The 23974-nt window shown below is 39.1% G+C and overlaps 1 protein-coding gene across 3 annotated transcripts in view; it reads right to left on the bottom strand.

Moving 5' to 3' along the window:
- dcc (DCC netrin 1 receptor) overlaps window positions 1–23974 on the bottom strand; it is a 367931-nt gene that overhangs the window by 100492 nt on the left and 243465 nt on the right. For all 3 annotated transcript variants that reach the window (XM_054756233.1, XM_054756232.1, XM_054756234.1), the window contains exons 13-16: window positions 20862–21003; window positions 15021–15131; window positions 10646–10840; window positions 5601–5696 (exon numbers count right to left, since the gene is read on the bottom strand). In XM_054756233.1, coding sequence (XP_054612208.1) covers window positions 5601–5696; window positions 10646–10840; window positions 15021–15131; window positions 20862–21003 — 544 coding nt within the window. The remainder of the gene's footprint in view (window positions 1–5600; window positions 5697–10645; window positions 10841–15020; window positions 15132–20861; window positions 21004–23974) is intronic.

A 23974-nucleotide genomic window follows, 5' to 3' on the forward strand; every position in this document is an offset into this window, starting at 1 on the left:
GGGGTTAGGGTTATGGGTTAGGGGTAAGGGGTAAGGGTTGAGGATTAGGGGTTAAGGGCTCAGGGTGAGGGTGAGGTTTAAGGGTTAGACCTTGCCTCTATGACAGTTTTACAGGCTATGCAATCTGCAACACATACATTTGCTTTACTTTGAGACGCTTTGAAATATGAGCTTTGAAAATCAAGTTTGACACGAGATACGAGATGATTACATCTCCGCCATGCACAGTGAAGATACAAACTTTTAATAAAACAATATTGTTGTCCGGTTCTCATTAGAATTCACGCATAAAACCATGTTTATCATTGAAACTCATCTGATCTGTGGCTTCAGACAATCAAGAGAGTATGCTGCCTTCAAGTGCATTCAAAAATGGAGGCTATAAGTAAAACATTTTTATGAATTGGGGGATAAAATACAGGAACATGGAGATACGTGTAACAGGGGCTTGTTATTGAAATACTGTTCTATGTCTGTGTAATTTCATGGATGAAATCTCATTATACATTTTTGGTCAGAGCAGTGGGATATGTTTGTTTCCGTCATGCACCAACTAAACCAGGGGTGTCCAAAGTGCAGCTTGGGGGCTGTTTGCAGCGTGCAGCTCTTTTTTATAGGCCTGCGCCACATTCTAAAAATTGAATTTAACAAGAAAACTAAAAAAAAAAAAAAAAAACAGCAATAAAAGTTGCAATTTAACAAGAAAAAGTCATAATTCTATGAAAAGAAAATATTGTGGCGTAATATGAGCAAAACTAATGTTATTTTAATAGCATAAGGTTGAAACATTTGTTGTGTGGTCATTGACTCATATTTTGATTTGTTTGATGATGTGAAACACTTAAGTGTGACAAACATGCAAAAAAATAAATCAGGAAGGGGCAAAAACTTGTTCACACCACAGTAGGTGAAAAAGCGTATTAGGAGTTCGAACTTTGGTCTTTATGCTTTTTTCCCCCTTTTAAAAAAAATATCTTTCAAAATATTTTTCACACCACTGTATATCACAAAGCTGAGATGCATTTTTGTCTTTAAATATATGTAACTTGTTAGCGCATCTACAGTATATGTGCTGCTTTACAAAATCAAAGTGGCCCTTGCATTCTTTCATTTTTCAGCATATGGCCCTCACTGGAAAAAGTTTGGACACCCCTGACCTAGGCATTTCTCAGACCTTCTAAATGCGACTGCTCCATTAATACAAAGTCGTCAGCATCATGAGGAGCACCTGAAGGCAGCAAGACACAAAACAGACGCTATGACAGATGTCACCACAGAGCGGGAATGAGCACAGGGAAATATAAAAACGAGGTCTGCTTATTCCAGCTCTGCTAACTGAGATCTGCGGACAGTCAAACCTAGTGGAATCACAACAACAGTTACCGACAAACAGCTATACAACATAACAATGCTTTGTAACTGGACCTGGATATTTTTTTACTAGACTCCTTATTTATAGCTAAAAACAACAATGTGTGTTATTTTTTTTTATATTTGATGGCTACAAAAATCAAACATTATTTGAAGGCTGTATTTAGTACACCTTTGATGATGTTTACAGAGTATACAGCATTTTTAGACATGCTCGACATTGGCGTTCTTACCGATATCTATATTTTACTGATACCAATATCAACCGATACCGATATAGGCAGCAGCTTTTCTTTCAAACTAACGTCATGAATGAATACATGGTGCTTCTTTTATTGTGATGCCACAGGATGCATTTCACAAATAAACACTTATATATGTAATGTATAAAACCTAAAAAAGTAAAAGTGCCATGTTTATTGTCTCAACATAATTAGTTAAAAAAAAATCATAACCACTCGTCAACTACAATAACATGTTTGACTATCAACAAATCAAATTAAATAATGCAATTTGGAAAGCTGCACATTTCTATGTGGCACAAACATCTGTATAAGAAGTAAAGTGCATAACAACCCTCTAAATTAATGGTTTGCCCCCCCCATATCAACATTTTAGAGGTGAAAACTCCACAAGAAGCAGCCTCATCTCGCCTCATCGCTCATCTCTATGGACGTGCTGCTTTGCTCTGTTTTGAAACCGAACACCACAGCGCTGCATCTTGGTTCATTTGCATACTAACAGTGCTTTGATGCTTACATTTGGAATACAGGAAGTGGATAAATGTATTGCAATTGATGTGAAACGGATGGGGCTTAGGATTAAAAAAGCTTTTCTTCCTACTCCTGTTGGACATGTGGAACTGCGAATCATATCATGTGATGTATTCCAACTAAAAACAAAGGTTAACATAACATCTGTGTAATACATTTGTTCAATCAACTGGTGTAATAGTTATCACATAGCTGTTTTTCCCCAGTGGGATCTTTTCTTAACCACACAAGCACAGAGGGGAGACTGCATGTAACAGACTGCCAGGAGTTGACTCTTCAGGTGGGACACCCAAGTTTGGACAGGTCTCAGGGTAGAGACCTGACAAAGTGCAATTCACTTCTCCAGTGGAGAGCTGGACACACAGCTAACAACCCATGCCGTGAAGAAAACATTGTTATAAAAAAAAAGTGTTAGCGCAAGTGTTGGCGCATGATGTGTATTCATAATGCCCTCTTAACATTTCTGACTGCCTCCCCATATGTGCATGCGTAGAACCGGCCGTGAGTATACATAAAAGCCAAGCCGACGGACGAGTGCCAACATTTCCAAGATGGCGAAGACACAGAAGAAGGGGTCAGCTGCAACTGCAACTCAAAAGGCAGCGCATAGCCAGAGGGGCCCGACAGAAACGGGCCGCGGAAGGAGAAGTGAAGAAGCTCATGCGCTACCACTTGAAGCTGCTCTTGCAGCATCAGAACCCAGAGTCTCTGCAGTGGAATGGGCGGCATCTTGAGGCAGCAGCAGCAGGGACTTCTGGAGAACCTCGGAAGGTCGTCCAATATACAGTCATGGAAAAAATGATGAGACCACCTTTATGTCTTCAGTTTATTGATCCATTTTAAGGCCTGGTACAACTAAAGGTACATTTGTTTGGACAAATATAATGATGCTAACAAATATAGCTCATAAGAGTTTAATTTAAAGCTGATATCTGGCAACTTCCATGGTTTTCTTGACAATAACCAAAATCACTTAAGTTCTTACATGAATAGCTATACATTGTACTGCCAAAAAATGTAACTCTTACAAGCTATTTTTGTTGTCATTGTTATATTTGTCCAAACTAAGGTACCTTTAGTTGTATCAGGCATTAAAATGAACAAGAAACTGAAGAAACAAGGGAGGTCTAATCATTTTTCCATGACTGTTTGTTGGTGTATTGGTCTGATCTGGTTACAACCAATCATGGCTAGGAGGTTGTGCATCTCAGCTAGGAGACAGAAGGGTAAGTCATAATAATTATACCATAATTTTCGGACTAAAGAACACACCAGTATTTAAGTAGCACCCACTAAATGTAAAGAGAAAAACAAATTTGTCCATCATAAGCCACACTAGTCTACAAGCGGCATGTTTCCATGTCCTGACATGGGATATTTAGTAGACAGAAAGATGTTACACACAAAGATTAAACAGTACCCTAACAGAAAAGTCAAGCTGTCATTGCGTCTTCAATCTACTCTTGAAAAGACCAGCAAGGTGCACTGTGGTTGGACACACTCTTCGAGCAGCCCTGGCGTGCCACCATGTTCTCCAACTGTCTCTTCTTCAGACATTTGCTCAACATTACTGAGGATATAACTAGATGTTCTGATCGCTTATGGTATTGCAGTTCACTGCATGAACCTCCCGACACCTACAACCTCTCCACACATTCTCCATGATGAGGGTGCTGCTTGGAAGCACACGAGATGTTGTGAGACCAGAACGTGCCACATATTAGCCGCATCACTGTATAAGCCGCAGGGTTCAAAGCCTGAGAAAAAAGTAGCAGCTTATCATTGGAAATTATGGTATGTGGGTGTGTGTGTTGTGAGTGTGTGTGTGTTGTGAGTGTGGTATCTCTCTGTTGTAGATACGTGTTGCAGCACCCATCCAGAGAAAAGTGGAACACATTCCATTCCTAACACTGCGTTCGGATCAAACATGAGGCTAGAAATAACACTAATTTGAGAGCCGTTTGGGACCAAAAAGAGCCAAGCTTCTCATCACTACCAGCTCCACAGTAAAGCTTCAGTCAGGACAGAATACTGATAATGATTCTTTATCCTCTTCCTGTATCCTCTGCTAATATCGCTCCCTCTTTGACCACCTTTTCATCTTACCGCTCGCCCATCATTCTCTTGACACATTCTGCTTCTGCTTCTGCTTCCATTCCCCGCCTTTCCTCCCGATCCTAGCTCACTTTACTTTTGAAGTTTTTCATTTCTCATTTTACATTTCTTGTTTAATCTTCTCAGGGGTCACTTGAGGTCCCGCCCCAACTGTTCCCCTGTCCTCTTTTTTGCACTTTGAAATAGAAACTGTGTGTGTACAGAGAGTGTGTGTGGTGAGGCCAAGACAAACCGGTGTATGTACTGTAGATGAGGAGCACACTATTAAAATAAGTGTCTGTTAAGGTTAAATATAACATGTAAAGACGCCAGCCACAGTTATGAGAACACAGATCTGATGTTCATGAACGGGTCGAGTTTTTCAGCGACTCTTTTGAGTGAACAATGAGAACCAATTTACATTGCGCGAGATGCTTTTTTGTGAACCATTCTTATATGCAAATTGTCGATGCTGCCTTTATACGTCACCACCTGTATGCCTCATTAGTTGGACTTGTTGGACGCTCCATTTACGTGAACGCAGCCATACAGTAAATGTGCAGCTAACTTAGCCTTAGCTAACGTAGCCTATTAGTGAGCGGCAATTTTCAACATTAACCGAAAAACATGCTAGCCGGGTTGTACGCTAACTGAGGTTCCACTGTACTACAATAGAAGGCAATTTGTTTGCCAAAATCACGTGTGAATGCTGAGCTGAACTGAAATGCTTTATGAAAAATGTAGAATTAGGAGAGAAGTGGGATTTTTCCCATTTTTTGAATGACAGCCTGATTGTTTTGAATGGACGAAATGTTTTGGTGTTGAAATGGGCTGAATCGGTTGAGAAATTGGGAGAAATGTTGAACTATGAAAATTGTCGATTCACTTTTAATTGGAATGTTGTCGCGGAAAATGTGGACTCACAGAAAATGTGCAATTTTTTTGGAATGTGTCAATAAATGGCCCACATGTCTCAAATGAGCTGAATGTTTTTATTTTGGAATGGTTTTAATTGGTTGAGAAATATGGAAGTAGCTGAGCTTTAAAAAAAAATGGGGCAAAGTCAAACGATTACATTTTGATGCACATATTTAGAATTGTTCAAATATTACTTTGAAAAAATCCTGTCCGTATGATGACAACAGAACAGAATATTCCTATTCCAATTCTTTCAAACAAATCAGAGGTTGTCAAGCTCCTGTCAGACGTTGGAGGTTCTACTGTGCTTCTACCTGTTTTAACGTTTTCTGTGCTGCCATGTTCCTGTCTCTCCAACGGCTAGCATCAATATCAGGTTATCAAGTGTTCGACAAGACATGCATTGTATCATTAACCTTGCAAATGTGATTATAAAGGACCTACCTGTCAGAGATCGAGTAACAGCACTCTCATATAGAGGAACTCCTTCTCCGGCATTGTTGAAGGCCTTCAGGGAAATCACATAGTGCGAACTCGGCTCTGTCAGACACAAAAACACAGGTGGAGAGTTCTTTGGTGACATCCAACTCATCATACACTTTTAAAGAACTTTAAAGAACTTTTCATGTCATTTGCTTTGATTTATTTTACTCAACACTCTACAAATGTAAAAAAAACCCACTCCAAATTAAAATGAAATGATTTTTTGTTTTGTTTTACCCAGTTTCACTACAACATACGGCTTTTTACTTTACTACTTTAGTTTACTTTGCTTTTAGTCACTTGGAAGGGGCATTCAATGAATGTAGAACTCATGTGCAGGGTTTAAGTTGGCGCGGCATGATAATGCAGCAATGCAAACACTCCTTTTCAACTGGCATGGAAAGTGCAGACTTCAAACTGCATACCGAGTCTTTAAATGGTGTCAATCGGTAAAGTAAAACCAGGCTTAGGATCAATAATATTTGCTATGATTTAGTTTTTCTGTTGCAGGAGAAGGATCCGCTTGCAAACAGAAACGTAGAAGGGGGAGGGGTAAGCAAACACTGCCGCCATGTGTGTAACGATGTCCAGAAACAGGTCGTGCCTTTGAAAGACCTACAGGCCTAACTCTTCCCCTGGGCTGCCCTTGGTGTTACATCAGCATATGGAGGTGGACACAAATAGTGTTTTTGGAATGGGAGACATTGTTTGTTGTGGAAAAAGTTAGTATCGTGTTCATATAAGTGCTGATTTGGTCCCATATTTTCCAGAGTACACCTTCTTTCATAGTTTGGCTGATCCTGCAACTTAGTCAGGCGCCACTTATACTGTACATCAAAATATACAGTACACTACACATGACTGGAATCGTTTTGCTACGGAATACCTTCTAATATGCTTCTGCCATGGAGACTATGTATCTGTAAGTAATGTGCAGCTATAATGATATGTCCACCTGTGTGTTGTATGCTACAGTGTTTTAGACAAGTGTTGTTTCATAAGAACATTAATCATGTTTAACTTGGCGATTGTAGCTGCGGTGTCAGCCACTGACTAACTAAATGCACACATATGATTTTCAGTCTATTTTCATTCATTTGCGAATATGAAAATTATGTTTTGGTGTTAAATACGGCTGTTTGATACGTTTCTACACACCGGGATGTGTCCAAGCTTCCATGTACCAAAAAAAAATGTTAATTTTTTCAGCTTGTGTAGCTTAGTTTGTGTTTTTGTTGGTGTAAACATCACCCTCCCTCTGGCTTGGTGTTCTTCTCTTTTTTTAATTTAAATGGTTTTTTTTTCTATGAAGTTGTATGACATCCCCATCAGCAGTGTGGTACATCGACAGTGACTTATCCCCCGCTTTGTTCCGTGAGCGGAGTTGTGGTGGGATTTTGGTGAGGAGGAACGTAGTTCTGGTTAGTTGCTGGGGTCACTTAAGTAAAGAGTTTGGCTTCTCAAAACAATATGCATTCAAAAGAGTAATACATTTGCATCACAAAACCGTTGCTAACAAAAAAAAAATCAGCCCTCTTAGTCGCTCAGCGTTATTTCCTCTCTGTTCGTATCACTATGCGCTCTCGCCTGTACATTGTTGTGCATGTGTTCCACAGCGGATGGAGACTGCTGCGACGGGAGACTCTCGCATTGCAGCAGTCTCCATCAGCGCATGTAAACACTGTGGAACACACACACAGCTGTTAATATACAAACATATTATAATCTTGTCCTGTCTTTTATCTCTCTTTCAATAAAGTACAGTATAAATGGGCAGACGTAGTTGCAGATGGTGATTAATCATGATTAATTTGAAAACTGTGATTAATCTGATTAAAATATATAATCATTTGACAGCCCTAATTTCTACTAATAGACCACAGACAGAGTATTAATTTATTAATGAATGAATTTCTGAAAAAACGCGCTATAGCAAGAGAGCGATATTCGAACTGTGATCTCGCGAGGGACGACTATCTTTGCTTCAATTCAAAATATATTTGTGATACACAACAAAAGTGTCAAGATGACGTCTGTTGAAATACGGAATACATTTAGCATGAACAATGTAACATTAGCAACGTCAAAGTATTTTAGCTCTGGCTGGCTCTTCTTTTCTTCAATACACACGAGAACAAGACGGCAGTGGAAGGACATGATGGAGTGTATTGTCATGCCTTTTCTTATTCTGGTGCTGCTCCATGTTCAAGAAGTGATGATGCTGCATGTTCTCTCTGTTAAGCGTTCAACACTTGCATCAGTTAAACAAACACCTTCTCTGCTCCCCAAGCGCTTCTGTGCCTGCATTCATGATCACCATGAATTATGAATGCCATGTACGTACTGCATGCAGCCTCCATCCACTGCAAGCATGCAATATGACTCTTTCATTACCATTCCATTAGAGACCCGAGATGGGAATTTACATCCACGTCAGAGCATTCGCACAATTTGTTAACATCTGTTTGCCGTGCAAATTGCTTGTTGCCTGCGCTGGGAGAGTTTTTTTTATTCACAATTAGATTTCCACCTCAAGCAGCTCCCCTATTAATGCCTTCTAAATCATTGATTCCAATGAAATGAGTATTTCATCATCACAATTAACAACACGCCGGGCTGCTGTGTCAATATTGGCACAAGCAGGTAGATTTATAGATGGGGGGAAAAGTCTTGATGAAACATTTGCTGACAATGTGTGGAATCATTAGATTGATTAATTAGTTCGCCGTGGAAAATCTGCATGTCTCTCCAAAAACTACTTTGATTGGGATAGATTCATAAAAAAATAAATACAATTCTGATAAATGGTCTGTGCGTAAGTCATACAAATGTATTTTGCACTCCAGCTGAAAGAAAGAAAACCAAATCAGGTGAAGTGAGGTGCTTTATCGATCAACAAGACAACAAGGCACTGGATTAAAGCCACGTGGGTTTAAGGTGGTGCATCATGATGACACGGTCACGCAGATGAAAGTGCAGACTGCATTGGAGTGTTTAAACGGTATAAATCAGTCAAGTAAAGCCAGACTTATGATCAGTAATGTTACGCCTTTGTCACGCATTTGGATGCACTTTTGGTGCAGGATGCAAGGAGACGGATCCGCTTGCACGATGAAAGTAAATGCATGCAACCAAACATGACATTGCCGTCCTATTGGTGGAAAAAAAGGATATGTAAATACTGCCATCGTTTGGACAGCTGACTTGGAGAAATAAGTAAGTAACAGACCCTTGGCTGCCATTCGTGTTTCTTCATGGGGCACATTATTTGTTGTGTACAGTAGATCCCTGCTTTTCATTGGGGTTACACTCCGGGACCATCGGCGAATGGCAAAAAACCACAAGTAATTGATATGCCCATAAAAATGGCTATTTTTGACAACTCCAAACCCCCCGACCTCCAAACATATGGAATCACAGGAATGCCAAAATTAAAAGGAAATACGTGTGGAAATACAACGAGAATCAATAATAAAAAAATATAGAAATATAGTCATATTCTTTTACCATTTTGTCATTGTTTTTTCTGTATTGTCTTTGTTTTTTTCCATTTTGTCATTGTTTTTCCTGTTTTGTATTTGTCTTTTCCACTTGCGTTTTGTCATTGCTTTCAGTAATGACAAAGACAAAAGAATGATTTCTGTATTGTCTTTGTTTTTCCATTTTAGCGTCGCTTTTCCTGTTTTGTCTTTGTCATTTCCATTCATGTTTTTTCATTTAGTAATGGCAAATGCAAAAGCATGCAAATGCAAAAGAATGACGACCATTTTTTTTCTTTTTCCATTCAAACAATTCCCATTGTTGACTTGCGACACAGGCCAAGTTTAAGCTCTAAATATGCTTCACACACTTAAAACTTAAAAAAGTACAAAATGTGTAGCTAATCACCACTAATGAATGATAATCTAAAATGATCTATAAACAGATGGAATCTGAGTCATGATGTAGCCTATGGCATGGCCCGCCAGGCTAGCGCTAGAGGCTATCGGTCGATAAGGCGTTTCTCCAGGACACATCTAAATAATTCACACTGCTTATCTTTTGTAATTATGTTGTAATTCCAGTAACCGCTTACCATCACATATTAACTTTTTTTTCACCTTGCGAGTTTTGCGGCCAGTGCTAATGTAGCCAAACAAATCTAGCCAAGCCTCACAAGTTGTTTGAGTTATTTCAACATACAAGGCTACGTCGTTTATTGTGGTTAATTACAGTTCCAGACCAGACTGTGATAAGTGAATTTCCGCAAAGTAGCATTCCTGATTTATAAATGGGCTATGTTCGTAGTTAGAGTATAGAAAACCTGTTAATGACCCTCTAAATACAGTTTTTTAACATTATTTGAGCCCTCTAGACATGAAGTAACACCCCTGGAGTCACTTTTACACTTGTATTACCCAATATAATAAAGAGAAAATTATACACAAAATACTACTGCTTGTGTTTGTTGCTGAAAATGCGTTCTGTTGATAGGGAGGCTAAGCGGGGGGCGGACAGGAAGTCACGTCAGGGGGGTTCAGAGTTTAATTTTAGCTTGTTGTGGGTTACAGACACAATGGTAGCCGGTATTAGTGATTATTGTGCCTGTTGTGAGATTATGCACACCTGCAATTAAAGCCTGTTGTTCCGGCGATCAATGTGACCAGTGTAGAATACTGCATATCATCACAATTTCTTTGAATAAGTCTTCTAATGCCTTATATTTGTATTTTACTTTATTTTGCCATTGTAATGCCGGAAAACGCTTGTTTTGGGCAAAATGTATGTAAAATTTGCTTGAATATACATATTTTTGGACTAATACTAGGGTTTATTAAACCACTAAACAGCATAATTCATGAATTAATATATATAATATATAATATATAATATATAATATATATATAATATATATAATATATATAAAACTGTGATAGAGAGAGGCAGTGAAATTAGAAGCACGATGTGGAGAATGATTACTGTATCTTGTATTGTAATTGTGCGTGTCCCACCCTCCTCCTTCTCACCGAGGTTTTCGATGGAGAAGTATCTCTGCTTGCTGTCCACGCGAACCGTCTCTGCATAGGGACTTCCCACTCCATAGCCGATGATGTAACCTCGTACCAGGATGTTGGGACTGATTGGAGGAGTCCAAGACATGATGATGCTGTTGGGAAGTGGTCTGACATGCAGAGAGCTGGGCTGGTCCGGAACCTGACTCTCTGTCAAAAGACAAACACAATCATGTTCATTTGCTTGTTTGTTCAGTCCTTGTTTTTCTGATTTGGATCATGGTTTTGTTAGCCCCACCCTGTCCCTTTCATGTCATCCAATTAGCTATTTGTCTGCAGTTGGTATCACCATCTGTGTCTCATGTACGTAATTAGCCGGAGTGTATTTAATCTCTATTAGGTGCACTGAGAACATTGTTTTGTAATAGTTGCTTGTCTCTGTGAGTCTTGTCGACCTTGAAAATTAAACAGCGCTTCAGTTGCAACCAGTTGCAGCGAACTTATTTTTTAATCCACCTGTAAAGACAAAAAGGACTCTTAGACCGCACTGTTAAGTTCTGTATTTTCTCTTCCTGTCTTTTATTTTGTGTTCGGACGGAGCAACGAGGCACCACTGCAGCCACCATTGGCATTCATTAGCACAGTACGCATATTTCTTCGTGTTAAAACTACTGTGACTGATGTACTACCACTGCATTCTGAATATAGTAATCCCTCACTGCTTTGCACTTTGAATTTATTTGCACTTTGATTTTTCCAAAATATATTCATTAATAAATCATCACTGTTTTGTGATTGAATATGGTCTATTATTATAAAAAAAAAATGCACATGGAAGCAAATTTTGCATATTTGTTGCCTAAATTAAGCATATTCACCCATAAAATGGCTACATTAAGTATTTATTTATTGTAAATGTATGATTTATATCTTAAATGTAAACATTCAGGCCGATCGATCGGCGGCGCTTTCCTTAATTTTGGGGGATAAGCGATCGGCCGATCCTTGCATATACGTAAAACCCATCTTATCCATCTGTCCCCTTTTGCTTTGCCAGACCAGCCATTTTTACCTGCTGTACACTTTCGTTTTGATCAGAGGCTCTAAAAAGGTCTACAGTGTGAGCTGTTGTGCGAATTTTGTTTGTTTTTAAAATGTGAAAAATAAAAGATTAAATGATTTGATAAAAATAGGTTATCCTGGAACCTACGTAAAACTAAAATAATGCTATTCGGAAATAGCAGAAAGAACACGCATGTGCAAATACAAATTGACGGTGTGGACATTGAAAGGGTGAACGAAAATACATGTTGGGGGATCATAACAGATGAAAAAATGAGCTGGAAATCTCACATTAAAAATATACAACATAAGGTGGCAAGAAATACATCAATATTCAATGAATCAAAATTTGTTCTTGACCAAAAATCACTCCATACTCTTTACTGGTCTTTGGTATCACCATATCTAACTTATTGTGTGGTGGTATGGGGTAATAATTACTGTATAAAAGTAATCTCAATTCGCAAAATGTAGTGCAAAAAAGATCCATAATGCCGCGTATAGACAACATGCAAAATCTTTTTCTAAAATCACAAATATTAAAGTCTTGTTTACGTATGTGTTTCACAGCGGAAGAAGATGCGAGTGTCTTTGTCACATCCACATGAACGCACAGGCGGCAGTGCGCGGGGAGACAGCTATAACGCCGAGCGTTTTGTGAGGTTTGAGTATTTTGAGAAGGCATTTTTGTGATGCAAATGTTTTTAATCTTTTGAACGCATTATGGTTTTGAGAAGCCAAACTCTTTACTTAACTGTCCCCAGCAACTAAGTGGAAGTACTGTACGTTCTCTATCACAGAAATCTGACCAGAACAGGACTTAGGAGACCAAGTGGGGGGTAAGTCGCTGTTATTGGACTACAATGCAGATGGAGTATACATGAGAACAACACTAAAAACCCACAGCAAATTATGGAACAGCTTGAGTAAGGAACTCAAACATTGCATCAATTTAAAGCAATTTAAAGAAACAATACAAGCAGTTGAAGAGTCTTGAACTTATGTTATGTCCATTTGTGTTGATTGTTATTTATTTATTATTATACTGATTAGTAGATATGATTATTATTTATTATGATTGTGGAAAAACCTTGACAATTATATTACCATATTGTTACATTACCTTATCACGTTTCTATGTGTTAAAAAGACCACATATGAAATACAGGGAGTGAATAAATGTCTTGCAATTAATGTAAAACAGACGTGGGGTAGGATTAAATAAGCTTTGCTTCTTCCTACTCCGGTTGGACATGTGAAACTGCAAATTGTACTATGTGATGTATTCCATTGTAACTTGTATGCATGTTCAAATAAGATTAAACCATTACCATTACCAAAGGAACTGATGTAAATTGTCATTTATATTTGAGAGTGCTACTTCATGTGCAGTTAAAACTACAAATTTTGCATTGTTTCACGGGTATTGTTCAGTGTTTTTCAACTAAATACAATTGGACATTGAAGGTTTATAAAAAATTAAAAAATAAAAAAGAATCGGAATCAACCAAAATCGAAAACCATAGGTCAGGCTTTTTATAGGACAGAAAATTGGAATCGGTGCACCTCTACCTAAAGGTCGTTTTTCTCTGATTATGTCTACTGTATCGGGTAATAAGTGTGTGACTACAGGGGTGGTACTTCATGCCTAGAAGTAACATTATTAGATCTAATAATGTTAAAAAGTGTATTCAGAAGGTCGTACACAGGTTTTCTATGCTGTAACAACAAACATATTCTTTTTATAAATAAGAAATCGTAGTTTCAGTCACTTGTTTATCGTAGTTAATTAGTTCCAGACCCTACCACGATAAGTGAATTTCCACAAAGTAGGATTCAATATTATTAAACGGAATGTTTTCGTAATTAGAGCATAGAACACCCGATTGTGACCTTCTAATTACACTTTTTAACATTGTTATAGCCCTGTAAACATGAAGTAACGCCCTAGAGTCACCTTTACACTCGTGTTATGCTTTCTTTACACCCCATTGAGGTGACAAGATACAAGCAATGGCCGCCGCTTTAAGCATGGCAACATCTGAGCTAACTATGGAGCCTCCAATTCATTTATTCTAAACTTCAGAAGGAGTTTGAAATGGAATGGGGAAGAAAGACAAATAAGCCAAAAACGTACCACTTCCACAGAGAATGGGAGAACTTTTTTCCATTGTGTCATGTCGGACTGACCATGGCTGACTCCATATTGTACTACAACTACTACTACTACTGTATTACAGTAATGTAATATCTCATCAATGTAACATTACTGACACCAAGAATACTACGTATGACTTGTATTTCAATATCTTTTGACCAATAATAGTCCAAGAAACAGAGATCATGTATTCATTAATGAATTAAAAAAAAAAAAAACACAATAGAGTGAGGGAGCGATGTTCAAACCACAAAGTGGTGAAGGATGACTGCACCTGGATTGGATGGTTGACTGATATTTTTTTAAGGGGGTAATCTTACAAAATCAGCAGGGGATCCGATACATGTTATCCCTACTGTATAATCAGACTGTAAGAGGAAAAATATAAACATTTGATCTATGTTTTGTGCATTCGGAATTCATTCACTTTGACAAAACCAGCTTTTTGTTTTTTGTTGTTTTTTTTACACATAATATGCACTCTCTTACAAATCACTAATGCGATGCCGAGCGAACAAAAGGTTTCCTCGGGATTTTGAAAATCCGGGCTTCGCTCCCACTTCCGACAGCTGTGGCTAACATATGCTAACACAGTTAGCTTCACATTAAGCCCCAATAAAGCCTGTCACTTTGTGTTAAAACTCAGCACCAGATTATATCAGATTAGCCTTCTCTGGGTCTTTAGGGAAAGATGCTCCCCTTTCACTTTATTGAGTGATAATCCATTGAAACTACATTAGGGCCTCTGCCCCACCGTGCAAAGACGGTTACCTTGGAATTTTTTTTTTGCTGTTAGTGTTTCCCCTCAGCACAGATACTCCAAGTTCCAACATGTTCTTAACTCTTTATATAGAAGCACAAAAGCAGCATCTTAGCAAAGTCTTAAATAAGATTTCCTTAAACACATCTTGCTTTAAAAAGCATCTCCCAGGATCTCCGCATGCATCATTTATACGACTCATTAATTGTGTTTTTTTTTTTTTTTCATTCATCCCCCTACTTCCCCCTACGACGTCAAGCCTCCTTCCACGTGTCTTGGCCTTTAAACTGCTAAATATTTATGAGCCTGTTGGGATAGCGGCGGTATTTACATTTAGTTTCACAGATCAGTGCACTCACACAAACATATGCGCGCACACACACACGCGCTACCACTCTGTGATTTCTCACCATCCAAATCGTTCTCGGGTGTCTCAGCGGTATACCAGTCACTGGCTGGACCTGTTCCATTGGTGGTCATGGCAGCTACTTGGAAACTGTACTGACTGCCCTTCTCAAGACCTGGAAAGAGAAAGAGAACATGAGATTAGACAGTACATGCATTCATTTATTCTTATACTGCTTATCCTGTCCCAGTCATCGGTGAGATGGAACTGATATCAACTGACTTTGAGACTGGTTGCCAGTCACAGAAACAACCATTCACACCTTTGGACAATTTGGACATTGGACTCTGGACATTTGCACTATGCAATAACTACATACAACAATTACTGTATATAAAATACCAACTGTATGTACAAAAGTTGTATAAAATACTTACATGCAACTATATGCAAAACTAGGCACACAAAAGACAGACTTATTTGGTAATAATTTGGAGTAATATTGATTGGGCATTGCTTTACGTTTGAATCAATGTGAGCTTTTCCATTTTAATAGTAGTAACTAGTTTTAATATAATTACAGTCGTCCCTCGCCACTTTGTTCTTCAAATTTCACGGATTCACTCTACATCTCTCACTCTCTTACTTCCTCTTATTATGTCTACTATATGGGATAATATGAGTATAACGGTGACTAGAGGGGTGTTATTTCATGTCTACAGGCCTCTAATAATGTTAAAAACTGTATTCAGAAGGTCATAAACAAGTTTTCTATGCTCTAACTACAAAAAATATTCCACTTATAAATAAGGAATCCTACTTCACTTATCACGGTCTGGAATCAATTAACCGCCAGGTTGGAGCTGCAGAGCTTATTTTGTGTAGGACAACAGCGGAACAAGATTGTTAAATCGTAAAACAGAGCACAAATCGAGTTTCCTCAGGGTCAGCACGGTATGTCAGCAGCTTCATGTCAAGTAATGCATTGTCATCCTTAGATGATGAACATGATGTGATTTACTGATTCCCGCTCAGGGGACCAATAGCATCATCAGACCACATCTCTCGATGAGACATCAACTTAATTAATTGGATTTGTGGTTCTCTTGATTTGAGGATCTGGTTCAGGAAATAGGGTTAAAAATGCCCCGAGGCAGATGAAGGCTTAACGATGCTCCGGAGGAATGCAAATAGCGGTTATTGATTGATTGATTGATACATTTACAAAGCCCATGCACGCACAAAGAGAACGTGTAAACTCCACACAAAGCTGTTTAAATGGAGATTTGAACCCAGATCCCCTGACTGTGAGACAGACGTGCCAACCACGACGCTATTATTCTGTCCTCAGCGCTTCTCAAGAACAGTCATTGTCGGAATTTAGTATTTTTCCACAGGGAAAGTCTTGTATAGTGACTTGTGACGGCATGCGGCTCGTGCGTGCTAGGTGTACTTCATGTAAGACCTTTCACTGACCGGAGACGTACGTGTGTGGACATTGTACGGGGCTCGTTCAGCCCACTCACTTCGATTGCAAGATGGGCGGACTGGCTTCCTACGGCACATACGGCTATCGTGACCGGGAGAAGCGAGCAAGACGCATTGATATTAATTGCTTCTTAATTGTGCATTGATTTGCATCCCAATTTTCTTCCTATCAGCTTTGCGTGCTGTCTGCGGGTTTGAAAATCTGTGCGGGTCACGTGCGTGTCTCTTGCGATTTTCCCCATTTTTGCACATAGCCAGTAATTCGTTCCAAAACTGATATGATTCCTTTCTGGGATATTCCATTCACTTGGTTAACTCGTCATTATCTTTGGTCTGGGACTTGATCTTGCAACCTAAGATTCAAAGCCCAAGTCCAAGTCTACTGTATACTGTGGCCCTGATTGCCACTTGAATTAGGGTTGTGTTCTGACACCAATGTTCATTTGAAGTAGAAATTCTACTAAAGAAGTCGACGTTGTACTAATAATACTACTTCAGGTTGTCTTAGAAGACATTTTGCCACTCATCCGAGCAGGCTTCATTAGTTCGTGCTCAGTGACACAAGTCAGACTAGATAGGACAGCTCCAGTCTGAGAAATTGGTGCAAGATACAAGATCTGAGAGTCAAAACATCTTGTAAGACAATCTGAACAGTCCAGTTGCAATCCATTCAGCGCCCTGGGAATACAATGACCTGGATAAAGGAGAATATTCACAGGCAACCATTCGCTTGTTTTTGACATTTGCCCATTTAAGTGCTTGTGGTTTAAACTGTCCTAATTAGGGATATCCAATATTATCATCCAGTACAATAATCCATTGCCACTTTGTGCTTCAAATTTCATGCTTCACTCTATCACGGTTTTTAAAAAAATATTAGTTGATAAATCATCGCTGTTTCGTGGTTCAACGCGGCCTATTATTAGTCAAAACACTAGCATATTTAATAGGGGTGTAACAATTTCTTTAAATAACGATTCGATTGGTATCATGGTTCTTGATACGATTCTAGGATGATATTGGTTCATTTAGAACTATACGATCTGAAATGACTCAGTAACTTAAAATTTTAACCAAAAATTCAACCAGTGCGACTGTGAAATAAATCCCTGGATACTGGACAGTGCAGGTGAGGTTTCCTAGATTCCCGTTGGTTGGTGTATAAATGATTAATAATGCTTAAGAATAAATTATCAAGGAATACAAAAAAATGAGTTAAAAATGCAATAAATGCAAAATCAGGATCAACAGAGGTTGGTATAACTTGCCATGATGAATTATTTACTTTAAATAGTGCAATCCAAACCTGCACTTTGCACCCAATGAGCGATATTATGCAAATTCCTCAGCAAACAATGTGGCATGGTATCTTAAATAGGTGTTGAAACTTTCTCACCTATACTGGCCAATGGAAGCGGGGGCTATTTTTGGGCTGATAATCCTCTTGATAAGAGCAGCCATTTGAAATGGTTTTGATTTGAAACATTTGAACGGCGCAGCAACTAGCAAGGATAAACTGACAGACCGTAAACTACCATCCAGAGGCATACAAAACGTCCTTACAATGTCCCCATAAATGTCACTTAAAAGGAGTTTCAAACGAGTCCCTGAACACTGAATAAAGTGAATAAACTGACTAAAAGACAAAGAAGCAAATCAACTGTATTTCATAGGTCAACTACAACTCCCATGACCACCACATACCCGTAAGACAATGATGTCACCTTCAGGCAGACTGTAACGTTTAACGTTTTTATCATTAAAAGTGCTAAAAAACAGCACATCTTTATAAAGCCTGCTGTGCTTAAATCCAATGCTTCACTTTCTAGTATCGATTCAATCAATTGATTACCTTTTAAACAATGTCAGATTGATAAATATGATCTATAATAAATGAGGAATTACTGTACTCTATTGGCATAAACATGAGACATCAGTTCATCATCGATATCAGTTTATCTGCCATTACAGATCGGCGGTCAAGTGACGCAACAAGCTTGCTAGCTCAGTATGTGTGGAATTAAATGATTTTAATAAAATGTCTGCTGATGCTGTACAAGCTCAACACAACAAAAGGAGGGCAGGCATGAAGCTCGAGAGGCACACAGCTTCACCTCACCGCTAAGTCACACCACACTGTCATCAAGAACAAAAAAGGCAAAATGATTTATATTTACTAGCCTCTTTTGTCATTGGCTGAGACCGGAATCCCTTTACTGTGATTGAATGAACCGTGCCAAGAATGAAAGTAATGAAATGTGTGTTAATAAAGATTTAATCTTCTGTTCCTCCTCCCTCTTTCGAACCTCAGACAGTCAACGGGGATGATTACAGACGACAGCTACACTTACAACACTCACACTCACCTGCCACGGGGAAATGAATTCCTAGGCGAACAGTGAAATGAAGATAACCATCAGTGTAAAAAATATATATATGAAAAGGAAGATCAGCTTCTTCTAAATCCTGCAAACATTAAATTGAAATAACAGCTGGCGGCGATAAATGAGACGCACACGCAAATACATACATTAAAAGTGAATTTATGCAAATGCAATTTATACTTCACAGATGAAAAGAAAACAAAACCGACTAAGTCCACCCAGTGTGAACCCAAATTCAAGTTGAAAAAAGCCAGAGGCTGCGGAATGTGTTAAGATCTGTATTTCCCCGTCTCATCCTCTGCTTTTCCCCTCCAGTCATGTCATGTTTTTATGCGTGCTGTCTGTCAGGGTGTGGCTAAAGCTCTGCCTCTGCTTACCGCCTCTCCACCATGCTTGCAACTGATTGCCACACTCTTATATGCGGTCGTGTCATTCAACAATTCAACAAGCGTTTTTTTGAAGTTGTTCACATACTGCTGCAAAAATATTAGTGTTGATGGTTGCTTGCCATAATATTGAAGTTTTATGGAAGTTTGGTTTATGCAGTTAATTGGTTCCACACCCAACCGTGATAAGGGAATTTCTGCAAAGTAGAATTCCTATATATATAGAAATAGAATATTTCTGTATTTAGAGCATAGAAAACCTGTTTAACACCTTTTGGAATACAATTTTTAACATTATTAGAGTCATTTAAACATGAAATAACACCCCTATAGTCACCTTTGCACTCGTATTACTCAATATTGTAGATAGAATAACAGAAAATAAGATGACATAAATAAGACTTGTGCTAGAAATGTGTTCCGATCTGGGAGTTGAGTGAGGGATGGACAGGAAGTGATGTTGGGGGTTAAGAGTTGAATTGTAGTTTGCCGTGGATTAGGACCGCAACAGTACAGTAGCTAGTGTTAGAGATTATTGTGTCTGTTGAGAGATCATGTAAACATGCAATAAAAGCCTGCTGTTTGGGCGATCACGTCTGGAGCTTGTGTGTTTCACCAAACATTACAGTAACATTACTGACACTTAGTGACAAGTGTAGAATACTACATATTACAGATGTCTCCATAAACAGTTTTGGCCTCTGAATCCAATCAAATTTTTTGGCTTCAGATCTGATCCAATTTAGAGTCCCGATACTTTGACAATGTTATTATAGAATATGGAACTGAAAATCTTTTTAGCAAGTAAAGTAAACACAATAACACATTTTTATGAAGCTTATTGCCTTAAACTAAAAATTTGCTGGTATTGTTGTAAACCAACTATGTAGTGTCGTGATGGCAGAACACAGCATGGATTCATACACTGTAAACGACGGGAAAAAACCCACGGAAAACCCCACGGGCGGAAATGGGCTGGTTGTCAAGGCGCGGTATGTCATTTATTTTCTATTTATGTAATTATTATTAATCTATGTATTTAAATAATTATATAGATTTATTTTTATTATGTGTGTATGTACGCTACCGGTCAAAAGTTTTAGAACAGGTTACCCAAAACTGAAAAATAACGTGTGTTTCAGAATGATACAAAAAGGCCTGTTTCAGGGACCACAAAATGGGTCCACAATTTAAAGCTGTTCTGCAGAAATGGAGGTTGATCAAGCCTTGCCAGTTGGTGCAACTAATTCCTACAGATGTTCCAAGTTCTGGAGTACTTACTACCTCCTCCGTCTGCATAAAAATAGTGTTCAGAGCACACTGTGGTACTACACTCTCGTGAACAGCATTGTATTAAAGAAAGTAATTTGTTGCTACAAAAATGGCAAGAAAAGAGGGAATTAACAATGGAAGAGAGACAGAACACTTAACTGCATAAGATATCTGTCTATTGTTACATATTCTCTATTCCTTTTTGTCCCTTTTAATATTTAGTCATAAATATTGATATTTCATATTTATAAATTTTATTTAAACACAGGAGTTGAACGGTGATTGTTAACACATTGGGCTGCACAGTGGCCTAGTGGTTAGCATGAACTAAACGTTACTTAATAACAAAGGTTGGATCACTCCAGGAATTCTCACCTGTGAACAGATACCAGAGGTTGTTTGGCTCAATGGCCTCCTGGTCCCCACGGCGACCCGTCTTCCTATATTTGATCTTGTAAGCGCTGATGATGCCATTCTGTGTGCCTCGTGGAGGTGGTTGCCATGACACTTTGATGCTCTGAAGGAGTGAAACAATAAAACAATGAGTGGATACTGTGTGGAAATGACTGGATAGTAGCCAAAAAATGGTCAACCATTTATTGTTGTTACTTTGTTTTCTGTTTGTTTATTCAAGTGATTATAATACCACAATAAGGCATTCACTTTCCACCCTGCTGTATACTATATGCAGTGGGGTAAGTAGGGTAAACAGGTTATGTATCCATGAAACACACAAACAAGTCCTGTCCCATTTAAGAAAGTGCTCCTAATCTCAACTCAATATGTGGCCAAAAGACACGTCATGCTAAACACTCTCCTCCATTCAAACAACAGGATGATAGAGACCTGCACAAAGCTGGAATGGTCTGCAAGACGATCAACAAGATTGTTGATCTACACAAGACTGGAATGAACTACAAGATCATCAACAAGATTGTACACCTGCCCAAGACTGAAATGGACTACAAGACCATCAACAAGATTGTTGACCTGCACAAGACTGGAAAGGAGTACAATACCATCAATATGATTGTTGACCTACACAAGACTGGAATGGACTGCAAAACAATCAACAAGACTGTACATCTGCAGAAGACTGAAATTGATCACAAGACCATCAACAAGATTGATGACCTGCATAACACTGGAATGGACTACAAGACCATAAACAAAATTGTTGTCCTGCACAAGACGATCAACAAGATAGTTGACCTTCACATGACTGGAATGAACTACAGGACCATTACCAAGGTTGTAGACCAGAATGGACTACAAGACCATCAACAAGGTTGTGGATCTGCCCAAGACCAAAATGGACTACAAGACCTCCAAGAAGATTGTCGACCTGCACAAGAATGGAATGTACCACAAGACCATCAACGAGAAGCTTTGTGAGAAAGAGAGCACTTTTGGCGCAATTATCGATAAATGGAAGAAATCCAAGATAACAGTCAAGCACCTTTGCTCTGGAGCTCCATGCGAGATTTCAACTGGTTGGGTAAGGATGATTATGAGAAAGGTGAGGGAGCAGCCCAGAATGTCAAGGGAGGATCGGGTTAATGATTGTAGTGCTACAGAGTTGGGAGCACAGTCAGCTAGAAATGCATTAGTACTTTGGGATGCTCTCACATGACACCAAAACGGAGCTCTTTGGCATCAAGTGGATGTGTTTGGAGGCAGAGACACGGAATGTGAGTCTAACAACAGCATTCGTCCTGTCAAACATGGAGGTGGAAACATTCTGCTCTGGGAATGTTTGTCAAAATTACTCCTGAGATATGTGCAACCCTGGTGAGCAACTACAAGGAACATCGGATCTCTGTGCTTGCCAACAAGACTTTCTACACCAGCCACTAAGTAATGTTTTCCTTTAAATACTTCAATACACACACATACACACAAGCACACACACACACATTTCCAACAGACGTTTGCCAGTGCTCGAGTGTGCAATGCTTTCAGACAGTTGCTATCAACAATCCAGCTGACAAACATGGTATATTCAGCACACTCCTGTGTGAATGTGTGTTCATTGGCTACAATGAATTAAGATGATGGGATTTTATACATTGCTCATCAAAAAGACGATTTACAATTTCAGCAACTCCAAATCTAGAGGTGGATTACAGAGTGTTTGCGTTAATGTAGTTGTTGTCTCAGACAGTCATGGTGTAGAGAGAGCTTAGCCATAAGGTAAAGTTCTCAATTTTCTGGACAATCTAGGCTCCATTCTCACCGATAGTCGTTGCGTAGTGACCAAAAGAGCAAGCCGAAATATATTTGCAAGTGTGGAGCTTCATCACTCAGGAGGGACTCCTAGTCGTGTAACTTCTCCTTCACATTTAGAGGAGCCAGTTGAGATGCCTCTTGGACCCCTCACAGGTCAGGATAGACCGAGGGCACGGAGTGTTTACAAGCCGTGTCAGAAAAATTGATGGTATCCTTGGATGACAGGGGCATCGTTCACTGCAAGTTCTTGCACAGAGCCACACAATCAACCAGTATGTCGACCAAGAGACACTGAAGCGTTTGCTTTGTTCAGAGCACAAGAAGAGGCGAGAGTTGTGGCAAGATAACTCGTAGCTGCTTCCCCATACCCTGAGCATCCAAGACTTCCTGGCCAAGAAGAACATCACGGTGCTGGAGCAACTTCCCAAATTGGCTCCATGTGATTTTTTTGTCTTTCCCAAGATCAAGGGGGTCAAAAGGACCCGTTTTGAAGATGTGGAAGACATCAAGATGGCTGTGATGACAAAGTTGTGGTGGATGCAGGAAGAATCCTTCCAGGAGTGCATGAAGGCATGGAAGGGAAGGCTAGCAAAGTGCCTAAGACTCCAGTTGAAAACTTGGATGTTTGGATTTGAAATATATATTTTTGTGACACTAGTCCTTTTCAGACACACCTCATATGCCTCCCAGTTGACCTGGGAATGGAACTGGAGGAGGTGGCCGGAGACCGGGAAGTATGGAGAATGCGGCTCCCGTAACCTGGACCCAGTTCATGGGAAGAAAGTGGATGAATATTTTACAATACCAATTTTTTTCTGGACTACAGTATATGGGCCTGAAACTTATAGTCAGGTGTGACTTACAGTATATATATATATATATATATATATATATATATATATACACACACAGTATATATATATTTAATTTAATATATATTTAAATGTGAATTCATACTGACTGTCTTGAACCAAGGTGTGAACATTATTGGCACTCTAGGCTTGAATTCAGAGTTGGGGAATGAGATCAGGAGCTTGGTGAACTTGCTTACCTGTAAGTTGCTTGTTGGACTTGCTGGCTTGTTATGTTAATTTTGCCTATTCAGCCTCCCAGGTATGTTCTTTATGCCATTGTGTAGCTGAATAACTGTTAATGTGTTATGTTAACATAGCGGACACCTATTCGGCCTGTTGTTACGTGTGCTCTTGTGTAGTTTCGTAACTTGCCTTTCCAGATTAAATGTCTGCCCTTGGTCTTGA

The sequence above is a fragment of the Dunckerocampus dactyliophorus genome, chromosome 17 (assembly GCF_027744805.1).
Source record: "Dunckerocampus dactyliophorus isolate RoL2022-P2 chromosome 17, RoL_Ddac_1.1, whole genome shotgun sequence".
NCBI classification, from domain to species: Eukaryota; Metazoa; Chordata; class Actinopteri; order Syngnathiformes; family Syngnathidae; genus Dunckerocampus; species Dunckerocampus dactyliophorus.